The 14841-nt window shown below is 51.6% G+C and overlaps 1 protein-coding gene across 6 annotated transcripts in view; it reads left to right on the forward strand.

Moving 5' to 3' along the window:
* CAMTA1 (calmodulin binding transcription activator 1) overlaps window positions 1-14841 on the forward strand; it is a 310966-nt gene that overhangs the window by 69914 nt on the left and 226211 nt on the right. For all 6 annotated transcript variants that reach the window (XM_075437588.1, XM_075437589.1, XM_075437593.1 and 3 more), the window contains one exon: window positions 7300-7367. In XM_075437588.1, coding sequence (XP_075293703.1) covers window positions 7300-7367 — 68 coding nt within the window. The remainder of the gene's footprint in view (window positions 1-7299; window positions 7368-14841) is intronic.

Here is a 14841-nt window from a genome sequence, read left to right on the forward strand (position 1 = left end):
GCCCCCCAGTACCGCCTTCCCCTCCCAGGGCAGGGACCCCCGCGGCGCAGCAGGGACTGTAAATGTTTTAATTGGTCAGCCGCAGCTATTGATAATAAAACCCAACTTCCATCTAATTAGATAGAACGGTAGTGGCTATACCCTTACTCACTTAGAAAAATACATTTTAAATGACGTTTTATTGGGTGAATTCTGGGGGAAAATCCACGGCACGCTGTGGAAAGCCGACGCCACGCACGTCCAGCCTGCCAGCCCCTGCCCTGGCGAGTCTTGGCAGAACCAGCAGGAAAACCTCTGTCCTCTCGGCCCCCAGCCCCCGTCGCTGGTGCGGGGTGCCAGCAGGCCCGTGGCAATACCTGGGTCTGTTCCCCTGCGCAGCGGCTGAGCACGCAGACCGTGTTTGCGTTAGAGAGCTGCAGATGGGTAACGCTTCAAGAGCGAAAATAAAGCACTGCCCGCAGAAGGAAATAAACCTTTTTGGTTTAAAAGTTTTTGTTGTTGCCAGGTGTTTGCCAGCCCAATGGCAGCTGGACTGGTGCTTCTCTGCTGGCCACTCCAAGGCTTTGTTTGCTTTTCTCTTGCTTCTGACTTCTCCCCAGCTCACCCAGCGATGTCCCTTTCGACGCTGCGTTGCTATTTTAGGCCAAACAACTGGATGAGTGAAATGGTATTGCAGTTTTTGTTCCAGTGATGCTAGACAAGGTAGGGAGAAGTTGCTGTGTGTGGCTTTCAGATCAGTTTGTGCTTGTGATCGTCAGAGTATTAGTGGCTTTGAGAGCGGGGATGACTAGAAAATGAAAATGACTTGATCCCAGCTGAGAAGATGCTACATAATCAACATGAATTTGTATTTTCATTTCAGAGTGGAGGACAATAAGTAAGCTACGGGCTGGAATTTGTCTTTGTAGCAGCGAGGACGTGGAGATTTCCTAAGAGAATAGATGTGCTTGCTTAAGAGATTGCAACTTTATTAGTACTGTGGTATAAATCCAGAGATGTGTACAAACTCATGCTTTCTCTTAAGACATGCATATATTTTAAGGTTATTAATTTGGATGTGTGTAATTCATACACAGTAATAACTTGAAATTCAGACTTTTTTTTAGCTAGTGATTTATTACTTTGAGACAAAATCGGTGGCCCGAGCTACCTGCTGCAGGGAATCCTATTTTGGTTCCAATTTCTTTTTTAGCTTGGAGAGGTCGGGTGGGAATGGCTGGCACCCTCGCAGCGATGCAGAGATGACCTGGAGGGGGGTTGAGCCGGGAGGAGGGAGCTCCTGCTCGAGTCCGTGGCTTTAGACAGCCCCTTGGTACCATCCCTGGGACAGCAATAACCCCAGCTGGCGCACGCGAAGGAGCGCCTGCGCTCGGGGCCTGGGGTCAGATGCCGCACAGGATTATTGCCTGCCGCAGCAGAACAGAGCCCGCAGCCTTCCTGTGACGGGTGACAGGCACTGCCGGTGCGTTGGGCCCCTGCCCGTCGGTCCCTCCCCTGCTCGGTGGCGATGCCCGCGTTAGCTCCTGTCCCCGAAGGTGAGCGCGCCTTGCAGAGCTGCCGCGCAGCACGCGGCGGCGAGCGCTCTGCTCCCCGTCCCGCGGAGCCGGGCTGCGGCTCGTCCTCCCGCTCTGCTGGGGCTCCGGGTGCTGACGTGCCGTCGTTAAATATTGAAGCGGCCAAGAAGCTGCAGTCACGCAGCGCTGGGTGGGGAGCGTGGTGCTGGCTGTCCTGCCATCGCTCGGTCCGGTGACGCCCGGGGTTCGTCCCTCGGCTCGCGCGAGGCTGAGTCGCGTGGCTCCCGGTGGGGAGGGCTCCGGGGGCCGTTGGCCGGAGACGCGGTGCGTCCTGCCTGGTGCAGCTGACCTGGCTTTGCAGCCGGTGGCTCTGTGGCGCGTTTGAACTGATAATCTTAACAAATGGGGGAATGCAGAATAAAAATAAATGTTAGTTTATGTAAAATGTTTTCAGCCTGAGCAACAAAGTATGAATTAAACCACTGAATTATATGACCAAGTTTAGGATAAAAGATAACTCATGATTTTAATGTTAAGTTATCTAATTGTTTTTTGGGATTCTCCCATTAGTGATCAAATTAAGCCTTTTTCCCTCGTCAGTGCCTTCCGAGCTATGAGCGTAGGGCTGAGTCGTGCAGGCTCTCGCTCAGGTGGGAGAGCCGCTCCGGGGAATCGGCACGCACGGCCGGAAACCGGCTGGGGTCTGCGCAGCTTCCAGCCTTTGAACTCTTCCCAGCGATGCTGGCTCTGTTCGCGTGCGGGCGTTGTTTCCGAAGCCGGGCTCGGAAGGGACGCGCGGCCGGGTGGGACGTGGTGCCCTCGCCCACCGAGACACTCCCGGCTGGCCTCGGGTCCGCCCGGTGCCGCTGGCCCTGACCGGGGCTCGCTGGGCGCTCGCGGCGTGCGGCCTTCCATTTCCGTCGCTCGCTTCGTAATTAAACAGTGAAGCTGAGGACGGGGAGCTGGGCTTCCCAAGCCTGGCTCTGTCTTGTCTGACCTTGCTGGGGCCGCGCTGCCTTTTGTTTGTAGTCTTGGGCAAGAAGCAGCCCAGAAAGGGTTTGAGAGGAAACAAAAGCAGACAATAGCCCCGCTCCAAAGAGACGATGAATGGGATGTAATTGAATTTTTTGACGAAGACATTGATTTGACCCTGTAAGACACACAGAGTGAATCATTAGGGGAATTAACGCACATTAAAATGCGCAAGGGTTTTTTTTTTATCAGAGGGCTTTTATTGTGCCTATAGTTTTGTTTTCAATTGTTTAATGACTTTGTGTCTTCTAGTGATAAATCTGTTTCTTCCCCCTTTCTTTAAAGGACAAATGGCGTTGGTGTGACAGGGCGCAGGCCCCGAGCAGCTGAGGAGGACCGGCTGGCTTTTGGTTAGCTGCCCCGCCTGAGCCCGCCGCGCCAGCAGGCACGCGTGTCCGAGAAGCATCTCTTGCAAACTGTTGATAGACCGTCAGCGTTAGTCTGGCCGCTTTCTCTGGGCCTTTCAGCTTTGTTTTTTCCCAATGAGTGTAGCAAAAACTCTGTAGGAGTTAATTTATTACACGAAGGTGCGTGAGACATGGTGCTTGGGAGGAAAATGCCCACGCTTGGGCTGCTCGGGGTGGGCTTTGACGGTGGGTGTTTGCAGCGCTGACTGCTCCCGGCTGCAGCTCTGCTGTGCTGCCTGTGGCTTCAGGGCTTCTCAAAAACCGCATCCTTGTGTTTTGCGTCTCACAGGCAGTGTTTTCCTCCCCACACTGACACATTTGAAAAAATAATGCTTTTTTATAATTTGAGCTGCTTGGGCTTGCCCTTAGCTTGGTTTGGGCTTTGCTTGGAGGAGCTGCTTGGCTGCGGATTTGTGTGTGCATGCCACCTGCATCATCTTTTCCACAAAAAGCATCTCCTTCTGCTCCTGCCTGCGACCTCGGAGCATCCACCGCGCGTGCAGTGCCCATCTGTTTGCTGCCAACCCTGGCTTCCGCGGTTTGCTGGGACTTCCCTGGGCGATGGACACAAAATTGTATAGTTACAGAAAGCAGAACATGTAAAGAATGGGATTTAGAGGGGGTTTGCTGCTGACAGCAGAGGAGCCTTCCCCAGCACATCCTCCCCACGCTGGTCCTGAGCATCCCATCCATGGGACAGGCTTTCTCTGTCCAGGCTGTGGGTGCTGGCCCGAGGCGTCTTGCCGCTGAGCTCCTCAATTTCTTGTGCCTGGTGCTCGTAGCTCTCCTATGTGTTTCCCTGAGAAATCTGGCGTCTTGCCGTGCAGCGCCGGTTTGGGGCTCAGCCCGGTGCCCGTGATGTGCCTTTCACCGACACTCACCTCTTCGCCTGGCTCTGTGCGCGTGCGAGTGTTCACGGCGAGCATCGCCGCGTCGCCTGGCCGTGCCGCTCCGGTCTGAGGCGGCAGACGAGAGGTTGTTCTCCCAGAGCCGCTGCTGTGCGGTGCCAGGAGCCGGCACCTCGGTGTCAGACCGCAGATGGGGCCTCTGCTTGCCGCTCCCCGGCACAGCGCGGCGTGGGGTTGTGTGGCTGGGGGGACGTTCGGTCACGGTGGCACAGGATCTCCTGGCACCAAACCCTGGTCAGACCATGCACCGGCGGCTGTGCGAACCGGGTCGAGGAGCCGGCAGCCTGCGATGCCGAGCACGCCAGGCCCTCCTCGCTGGTGATGCCGAAAGTCCCGGGGAAGGACGCGGTGCTCTGGGCAACGGGTCGCAGGCAGGCGCGGGCAGGGCAGGCAGGCGAGGCAGGAGGGTTTCAGGGTGTTTTTGCGCTGTTTGCACGCCAGTCCTTGTGATTCTGAGTACTCTGGGCACAAAAGGCAGCGTGGAGGATTTGCTGTCTCTTTGCTGTACGTGTTAATTTACAGTGCTGCCGTGAGCGAGATTTTCCTTGTTACCCAAGGTATTTCCTCTGGAGGAGGGAAATCAGGCTGTAATATATCATTACGCAGAAAGCCTGGGGGAGCTCGTATCCTAGTTGATGAGGATCCTTCTTTTATCCTGTTAGAAGAATTGAATTATACATTTTGAGTTGTCTGAAGATCCAGCTCGGCTGGGGCTGTGGCTTTCTGTGCGGCCGCAGCAGGGTGGGAGCTCCCCGGGCATCTCGGTAACTGCGTGTGCTGCGGCGGGTCGCCGGCGTGGCCGCGGCATCGACCTGCAGCTCCTTCTCTGGCCTGCCCAGATCTGCTGAGCAGGCCCAGGACAGCAGCGCTCCGAACGCGGCCGCAGCTCCTCCCGTCGTGACAGCGTGGGGAGGACGGTTCCCAGCGTGCAGGGCGTAGGCCAGCTCCAAGGAGCGGAGAAAGCAAGCCTTGGGTAAGGCTCACGTTCAGTTACCGGAAACACTTTGGTTCTCTGTGCCGTAGCAATATTGTTTATTGAGCCACGAAAGTTAAAAATTGCTTTATTCTCCTTACGGCAAGTTGGATTTTGGTAGGAATAGGCAAAATCCGGTGCTAATGTGAAGCCCACCAAACCTGCCTGTTCTTGCAGGAGTTTGAGGGTGAATCCACCGGCTCCATGCCTGCATTGAAGAGCTTTGTTTCTGCAAGTGCCTGCCCCTGCAGACCATCTGCCGGGAGCGTCCGGGGGGCCTGGGTGACGATGGAGATGAAGTACAGAGCTCCCTGCCCAGCACCCGCTGGTGCTTGGACCTTGGTGTCTCCAGAGCTCCTGCGAGATGACGCAGATTTGTGACGTAGCGAGTCGAGGGCAATAACGCGGGATGGGTTGGGAATAAAATTCTGCAGACCACAGCGCACATGGTGGAAATACTGTATTGGCTTTTAAACAAAAACAGCAGAGCTCTTGGTTCATATTTTTTGAAGAATTTTAGTTGCAGAGGTCTTGGGTTTTTTTTCTTTTTTCTTCTTTTTTTTTTTTCTTAAATCTATATACATGAAATCAGTGGCTGGCTCCTACCCTGCATCAAAGCCGTGAGTTAATGCTGCATCGGTGGCTCTGGCAGCGAGCGATGGGCGATGCCTCTTCAGAGCCCAACGGAAAGCTGGGACTGGGCCTTTTTGGCCGTGCAGTGCCTGAATTTTAGCACTTGTGCATCTGATTCAACTGCGGCTCCTGTAACAGTGCAAGGTTTGGCATGTTCTCTGGGAAGGTCACGAGCGTAGATGCTGTGCCAGCGACCAGCGTCCCGGTGGAGGGCTGCACCGGGTTATTTTGATATTGAATTTTATGTGGCAATTAGCCAGAAATTGAAAAGAGATGTTTTCGGAGCTTCGTATCGCTGCTCCTCCTCCTGGCTCACATAGAAGTGGGGCTGCTCCCATCGTCTGCTGCTACGGTAAATGTTTAAAAATGCGGAGTCGGGCCTGGGAAACAAGGGGTGCGGTGGTGGATTCTGGGAGAATTTATTTGCAGTGTAAACATGTTGGTTAGGAGTCATTAATATGACATTCACACAACTCTAATAAAGTACATAACACGGAGATCTGGCACCGCTGCAATACCCAGAGGACATTAAGTATGAGTCTTAAAACCAAGAGTATTGGAAACAAGATATTTTTACGTCTCGTTTGGGAGTAATATAATTGCATTTTGTGGCTCTAGCAGATGCTTGGGCCAGCTGGTTGGAGAGCATTGTGGATTTTTTTAGCTTTGGTACGATACAGCTACAACCTTATATAGAACTATCTTAAAAAAAAAAAAGGAAAAAATTCATCTCTTGGTCGAAAGACCTGTTTCTTGTGTGTGCGGTACCTCCGTGATGGTGCAGCCCGCCGACACTTCTTCTGCAGCAGCTCTGGAGATTAAACTGCGCGTGGGTTTTGGGTCTAATTTGAGGCAGTTGAACATTCAAGGCAGCTTCACTCGCCGTTCTGCATAGCTTTTGCTATTGCAGGTCTCTGAGAAGGGAAACTCTGGACCTGGCTGGGAGGAGATTTTTGGAAGAGAAACATCAAAAAACCTACATATTTCTGAGTATATCTTGGGGGTGGGGGGGTGGAGCTGGTTCCCAGCAGCCTGTGGACTGCACGCTGGGCTCCTTGGCCATCTCTAGGTGTTGGGACGTTGCTGGTGTGGTGGCAGCAGCGGTCGCAGTCAGGGACGGTCACTGGTCCTGCGTCTCCTCCGCTGCGGATCGTCCCGGTCTCTGCCGGGGCTGCCGACGATGCTCAGCCTGTCTGCGGCGTGGCCGCCCCGCAGCTGCTCCGGGTTTGTCCCAAGGACATCCATGGGCGGCCGTCCCACGTCCGTCAGGCGCTTGTACAAGCACCGTCGTGAATTATCTCGCCAGCGCCAATAATTTCCTGCGAACAAATCGGTTCTGATCTGGAAGTAATCGCCCGTATCATTCCTGCAAGTGGGAGCGATGACTTATGTTGATGTCACCCGCTGGCTTTTTATGGCAACGATTAATAATTCAGTAATTCTCTCTGCAGTAATGCTGTTCTATTTATAAATATTTAATTTAGCTTCCCATGTCCGTGTTGTCACTGCCCTCCCCTTTGCCTCCTGACATAACGCCAAGGCTCTCGGCGATGCTGCGGTCACCAAAGTTACCAGCAAACCGTCTGTGCTGGAAAACGTGAATGCCTTTCCTCATTTGCATCTCTTCATTATGTTGTTTAAGTCTGGCTTCGGCGGCGTGAATACAAACACTGACCGAGCACGCTATCTCAGTCAAAGCCCGACTGAAGCCGCAGACCTAACCCAGGGCTGGCGGCTCCTCGTCTCTGTTATGAAACTTCTGTTATAAAACTTTCCAGGTTCCAACACAGCCATGCAAATAACCTTTTTTTCTTTCTGCGTTTCTCTTTCAGGAAATTGCAGCTTATTTAATAACGTTTGAAAAGCATGAAGAATGGCTAACAACTTCCCCTAAAACAAGGTAACGTTGCTCACGCTTCAGCACACTGACTCATTCTCGCTGATGACTTGACTCGCTAATCAATGCGTTGGCCACCGAGTGAAAACTCCCAGTCGTGCCTGATGGCTTGTGACACCAAACTCTCATTAATTGACTTAATGAGCATTTTATTGAATGAAATCAGGTTGATTAAAAATGGAACAGCTGCAATCTTGACAGGTTAAAGTTTTAACCTGATTGTTCAGGATTTAATTGTGTCCCTTCAGATGAATGGGTTTGAAAGCCTCTGAGCAAGGTTGCGGGCTATTTATCTTGACAGTGCTCCCTACAGCCTCCAGCTCTAAATAAATAACAAAGCGCAGAGCCCTCCCCTGTGCTCTGCCTGTTTAACATGCAGGCGCTGGGATTGTTTGCGTTTTGGTGTTTTGCTTGCTGGGGTTAAGTGTTTGATGGTGAGGAGATCCCAAAAAGCCGCATTAACAGACATGTTTGCAGTTTATTATTCAGTAAATGTCATGTCTTCTTTGCGCTGCCATAAATGTTTAACTCCTCTGCTCCCCTGGGAACCGATACCTGAAGTTTCTGCTGCTGATGTTTTCCTGCCGGTTCCTGCCATGTTCAGGCTCGCAAAGTTTCCGTGCATCTCACTAACACAAAAACCATCTCTTGCTTTCTAGTGTTGCAGGCTTTTTTCCTTTTTCCTTTTTCCTGATCCAACTCTTTCCTATTGAAAAGGGCAGGTTTGTTGGAGGGAGCCTGCTGGGACCAAGGTGGGAGAAAAGCCTTTTCTAGCATCCTGCATCCCGTGGCCCTCCGCCGCAGAGAGCTGGTGCCGGCGGTGTCCCGAGCAGCTTGCTGCAGCGTTTGGCATCACCCCCTCCGTAATTAGCAGGGGCAGAAGTTCTAGTGAGACAGAAGGGCAGGTATCGGCCCTGCCAGACAGGACAGACTAATTCCCCGGGTGTTTCAGAGCTCCCAACCGGGGAGAGGGTGGAGGCGGAGGAGGGAGCAGAGAGGACCTGCTTCCCGTGGAATACGGGGAGGCAAGAGCTATGTAATCTTAGGATTGCTGGGTTTTTTCCCCAGTTTCTTCTGTCTTTTTTTGGGGGCATCTCTAAGTAATGCGTTTGCTTGTTGTATGAAAATGTGTCTGCAATACCTGGAAAGGGAGACATTTGAGACCCGATTGCTTTCTCAAGTGGTCCTCCCGGACCCAGAACTGCTGTGGTGGCCCTTAGATGGACCTTTCCCGCTGACAGCAGCCGAGAGTCTCACCTTGGTGAATGCATAACTGCTTTGTTTCACTCCCCTTCCCGGCTGCAGGACAGCAGGTAATTTGATAATATTAGAGAAGGCTTTTTTCTGACCTGGTAATCCACGTTTCAGAATGAAGGCAAAATAATTTCTTGTGGAACATTTGCCAGATAAGACTATTAAGTGGTCAGAAAACATATGAACTAGTCTGGGCATACTTGGCGTCATTAAAGATACGAGATTATACATGTTTGTGTAGCAGTGTCTTACAATTTTAAGAGTTTGGTTTGCTAAAGGCAATGCATGAAAATAATTTTCTGATTAATATTACAATACCTTCCTCCTGTGTGTTTACACTTGAAAGAAAGAACGTCCCAGGAGAAGGAAAGTTGTGATGGCTGCTCAAGGACCTTCGTGAATCATTGAGTTAGTTTTCTTTCTTTTTTTTTTAAGTATAAAAATTAATTGGGAGAGTTAAATGCTGAGTTCATACAACCAGAGCTCTCGGTATTACAGAATTAATGACATTGATCTGGCGCTGAACTGGAACACTCCCTGCTCTTTGTTTGCTGCTGTGGGTGCCACTAATTTCATCTTAGAAAATTAATGAAAATGAATTGCACCACTGACCCTTCTGGAGTTTCCTAGCAAGGTGGTGTGTAGTGGGATCTGGGAACTGCTGGGTCGCTGCGGGCGGGCTCTGCGTGGCCGGGCGGCTGTCGGGGCTGCGGGCGACCGGGGGGTGCTGGCATGGGCTTGTGGCCGGGCGGCTGGCATCGGAGCGGCTGGGCTTGGTGACCTGGCGCAGGAGGTGGCTGAAGAGGAGGAGCTGGTTTTGAGACGTGCCTGCCGCTTCTGGGTGTCTTCGTCTCCATCTCATGCAGAAGGTCCCACGTTTACGGCACTGCGCCGGTCGGGTGGTGCTTTGGTTGTGGGGGGAGGAGGAGGAACCCTCTTGCGACGCCATTCTTGTGGTGTTAGTGGAGCTATGAGAAAGCTTTTAAAGGTCTCTAAAATTGCTTTTTTTTTATTAAACTTCTTGTTGAATGTCTCTAATTGATAAAATATGCTGATATAAATATACTGAAATATTATTACAACAGTCTTTTGAGCGCTTCAGTTCATCAACATAAATTAACAAGTACACCTCACAAGGCATCGACCTTGATGTTTCCTTGAAATGATGTTTGGTTACTTGATAATGTGCCAGATAATCTGCAGTGGGTATTCCAGTCAGCAGGGTGAACTGGGGAAGCTTCCTGCTAATGCAGCAAGGCTGAAGTCTCTGACATTTCCAAGTTTAAATGCAAATCAGGATGGCAAAAAAAAAAAAATTACTTGACATTTGTATATCAAGTAGAACTTAATTGTTATTTACATTGGAATTTCAGTGACAAAACCGACTTTCTTAGCCCAAAACCATTCTGCTGGATGAAGACACTTTGCTTCTGTGATTCCAAGTGCCCTCTGTAATTATTATTTTTAGAGTATTTTAAAAAGACACTTGAGCGATTCAATGTAGCTTCAGCTGTGCTTCGCAAGTGAGGCTCAGGCAACCGACAAGACTTGGCCGTGCCCGGAAGGTGCGAGGTTGGTTTTCCAGCTGGGATGCCATTCGGATGTGTGTGTGCCCCTTCCTGCATTGCATTCGCGCTTCTGCTGCGCGTGCAGCAAGCCCAGAGGGGTCTGGGTGGGCTGGCGCAAGTACCAAGCTCTTGTTTCTTTCCTGGCAAAGCCCAGAAGATGTGGGTTTCTTGGGAACTGTTTCAGGAAGCTGACGTCGTGATGAGCCGTCACTTGTACTCAGAGGCGAAGCGGCTGGGGAAATTCCCAGATGCAGGTTTTTCAGCCCGGAAAGAGCCCAAGTGCTGTTTTCAGTCAGTGGGACTTGGCAGTGATTAATATTTCTGCAACTAAAGAGAGCTGGGCGGCAGCCTGCTCCTACAAATCAATAGCGATTTACATACCCTGTCAGTATGTGTTTGGGGTAACTTGGTTTTACTTCTGCTACCTACTGGGTTATTTTTAGCACTTTAATTCCCCTCTCCTGGCTTCAGGAAAACAAGCGTCGCTGTTGGTGTAGCAGGCAGGGACAACAGGCTGGGTGGAATTTCCCCCCGATAAACCCCAGCCAAACAGATCGCAGAACTGACGGGACCCGCTCTGTAGCAGCGGCAACGACGGTGGGAGCCGGCTGCGCTCCCTCTGCGCAGCTGGGCGGGAGCGGGAAGGGCTCATCGGCCGGTGGGAGCTGCTCGGAAGCTGGGCTGGGCTGTGGGGGGGGTTGTGGATGCTTCACAGCCCCCACCCTCCGCTGAGACCTCGGGGGAGCTGGACCAGCTCAGGTCCTGAGGGCCAGACGAGGCAGCGAAAAGCAGAAAAATAAGTAACTCGGCTTTCTTTCGTCATAGGCGTCGTGCTTTGGAGAGGACTGTCCTACCATTTCTCCACCTCAGCTTTGGCTGGTGCTGGTGGCTGAAACAGGAGATGCAGATTACATTAGACGGGCTAGAAATCACTTTTCCCAATTGCAAATGCACTCACAACAGTCATTTTCCTCGGTTACTGTTTTAGCGATTTTTGCTGGCTCCAGAGTTTTGAAATTTCCTGAAAAATTCAATTTGGTACATTAAATGTGGGCTCGTGTCTAGGCTGGAGCGGAGGGTACCGGTCTGCAATGAGATTTAGAGGGAGCATGGCAGGAAGACCTGATGCGATTATTGTTTCAGCAGAGCTGCCCGGGGGGACGTGAAAGTGAGAAGAAAGGCACCCGTCTCCCCGGGCGAGCCCTGCTCTCGCTGGAGCCGGGGCTGGGGCTGGGATGGGGTCGGCATCGACGGGTCCCGCTGGCACAGGGAGGTGGCTGCGGAGGATCGACCCCGCTCTGCAGAGAGAGGCGGGATGGGGCCTGCCCCTGGATTCCCGCCGCCTCCCGTCCCGCGCCCATTGCCCCAGGAGCGCGCCCCGCTCCCTACCTGTCCGCCAGCCTCGCTTAGCGAATGTGTTTTATCTTGGATATCTTTATCGGGGGCTTCCTAAAGAGAAGTTAGAATCTTGCAGTGCATTAATTTTGTATTAAGTAATTAACAGTAAAATTAATTGAATTATTCAATTTTCAGGTAAAAATAGGGTAATAAATATTCATAACTTATTTTATTAAGGGAATTTCCATTTCCTTTGTCATTAAAGTGAGATTAACGAAGGTTGGGTTTAAATGAAGATTGAAAACAATTGTGCTTTGGAATTAATTTACTGCATTAGGTCGTTACCTTGCAAGCCGGCTCTGACGCGCTCTGTGTGGGAGCTGTCCTGCTGTGTCGGGTGGATGCTGCTGCCGGGATATCCTGGCACTTGTGAAACGAGCTGGAGGCTCCACGTTGAGGAGAAGCTCGTGGAGCTGGAGGTTGTGAACAGGCGACCACCCAGAACTTGTGAGCGATGGCAAAAGTTCTGTCCATCTCCACTTCTGCTTGTCGTGAATAAAAATGCTCTCAGGACCTTCTTTAGGCTTTCAAGGCACATTTTAAAGGGCCTCGTGTTCTCACGTAGCTCGTGCCCTCCACAGTGTGCAGGACCATCAGCCTCACCCATATGCAGTGCCGAAATCTGGGGTTTCTGCTCGTGCTGCTGGAAACTCTGTTTACATGTTTGGGGTCGCGTGTGACCTATTTTCCCTTCTTCAGAGGCAATGTGTGTGCTGTCAGCTTTCTGGCTTGGGATGCTGTTTGACATAATCCCTGCTAAGTGTGGCACAGCTCTCTTTACACTTTGAAGATTTCATGACTCTCAACACTTTCTTCTTGCTGCTCTCAGTATTTCCTACTCTTTTTTTTTTTTTTTTCTTCCCCCCCCCCAAAGAGGATAACAGCACAGAGATGGTTTTAAGAGGCATTGATTCTTATAGATTTTTAGCCACTGTGGTCCAGGGGTGTTGAGATACCAATAATTAATTCCTTTAACAGCTCACCCCTTTTGTTTTAACGTGACATAATGGCAGAATCGCTGGGAGCCATCAGGATGCCTGGCCCAGATCAGTCAACAGGCTTCAAGTATTTCATGCAAACCCTTCCCATGACTGATTCAGCCTGGGCAGCAGCTGGGGGGGGTGATGGTGCTGCTGGGAGGGGGTGATTTCCCTTTGCATCTAACCAGCAGCTCAGGAGAGCTGCATCACAGTGGAAGACAGCACTGGCCAACTTGGACAACCAAAGCGAGATGTCCATATATCCATTACAGATGGGGTTTGCCTGGCATGGGTGCTGAAGGGTGGCTCCTCCAGCCCGCTGGTTTCTGCAGCCACCATGCATGGTCACCAGGCTCTCGCTTTGCCATGCATCAGCTGGGCATGGCTTCAAAGATGCTGGCTCCATAGCTGGTCCGTGCACGCAGACTTCTCCTGTCCCCGCTGCCCGGCTGTGTGGGGGACAGCGGTGCTGGGGTGCGAAGGCTCCCGCTCCTCTTCATGCAGAGTCAGGGGAGAGTCCTGCAGCGTCATCCCTTGGAGAGGCAGAGAACCCTAGAAAACATGGAATCATCAGAAAAAGCAATTGTCTGATAATAAAGTGATTAAATTATTCAGCAAACTGCTGTCTGCCTTCAGTGAAGCTTGATGAGCTTTTCTCATCTGTAGATATGGCCAAGGAAAATACGTGGCATGCATTTTTGGACAAAACTGGCATTTAGAATTTGGGCAGGCGCTGACTGTTTCTAGATCAAACGATCTGGGGGTGGGAGGGTGCTCAGTGTTTCAGAGGCTGCTCGGTACGAGCGAGTCCCCCTGTGTCGACCGTGCCATCCGAGTTTAACGGGCCGCGAGCCAAATAAGAGGAGCTGCCTTTGTCCCGGAGAGCAGATGAAAGGTAAAAACGTGCACGGAGAGATTTTGGGTCAGGGCTGCGGATGGGCAGAACCAGCCCCGCCAGACCATCCGATGTTTCCGTGGACTTTATGCTTCCAGTCGAAGGGTACCGGGAAGGGCGGAAGGTTTAGTTGCCGTTGCGGGACCCCTATGGAGGTGCCCTGCTCTACTTAACGCGTAGAGGTGGCAGGAGGGCTTGGAAAGCTGCTGTTTGTTCATACTGCTTTAAACAGCAACAAAATGAAGTCTTGCATTTTAAAGGCTTTGCAACTTAATTTATATTCTGGTATGGTAATGAAGAAGCATCTTTTGTCCAGGAGGTGAGATATGCAAAAATAACCTTTAAGTTGCTCATAATTAACCTTTAATGATATTCTCTTGTTTTTTCCAATGTATTCTCCGCATCAAAAACCACGTACAGAAAGAGTGCCTGAGACTGCTTGTTGCATCTTAATGGCCTGCAAATACCAGCTGATTAAGAATAAGCTATTTATTTGGCTTATTTATTGACAAAGTTCTTTCCCTTCAGGAAGTCTGTCCCTGAAGTTGGAGTGCTGGGCTGGAGCCAGGTGTCGTGGCTCTCCCCACGCTCCTGCCCTCGGCCAGGCCGCCCGAGGTCCGGTGGGAAGGGGCCGCGCTGCGTCTGGGGGGACGGCGCTCCGCTTACCAGATGGGGACGGTGTAAGATTTATGGCAAATACAGCATGATTTCAGTTGCACATCTGCGCGTTAGCAGGCAGGTGCTAGAAATCTGGGACTGGGGGGATGATTTTTGTGCCCCTTTTGTGTGAAGAGCAGCCAGGAGCCGTGCGTCGTGCAGGACCCGCTGTTCAGACTGGAAAAATCCAGACTGATTTGTATAACAAACCGTGGTTGTCAGAGGATGAGGAGCTGACTGTACAGAGACTGATCTTGGTTTTTTTTTGGTGCTGAGTAGCAGTGCTTGTAGGTAATGAGCAGGCTTTTATCTTGCTGTGGCGTGAGGACTGCCTTGCCGACCTGCTCGCTGGCGTGCTTGGCAGGCGCGCGTGCTGTCCGTGTGCGCTGCGAGGCTTGCAGTGCCCTTGGATTGCTCTGAAGGGGTTTGGTCTTCCTGGGTGTTTACAGAATGGGGACTGACTCCTTTTGCTCCTCCCAAAAGGTTCTGTCCTTGGCACTAGGAATTTCTACTGTTTCTCGTGTGCCGGGACAGCAGAAGGCTTCCTTTCTCCCGCTGCGCGGTGCGCACTGTCGCCTCCCGTTGTGCTTTGCTCTTCCTTCCTCCTCCCTGCGAGCTTTTCGAACGATGTCCGTTTGCGGTCGATGTGCTTGCAGCTGAGGGAGGTTTGTCACCGCTGGTGCAGGCGGTGCTGCGGGCTTTAATTGTTCAGCTAACGGGCTATG

Source organism: Opisthocomus hoazin, chromosome 16 (genome assembly GCF_030867145.1).
Source record: "Opisthocomus hoazin isolate bOpiHoa1 chromosome 16, bOpiHoa1.hap1, whole genome shotgun sequence".
NCBI lineage: Eukaryota > Metazoa > Chordata > Aves > Opisthocomiformes > Opisthocomidae > Opisthocomus > Opisthocomus hoazin.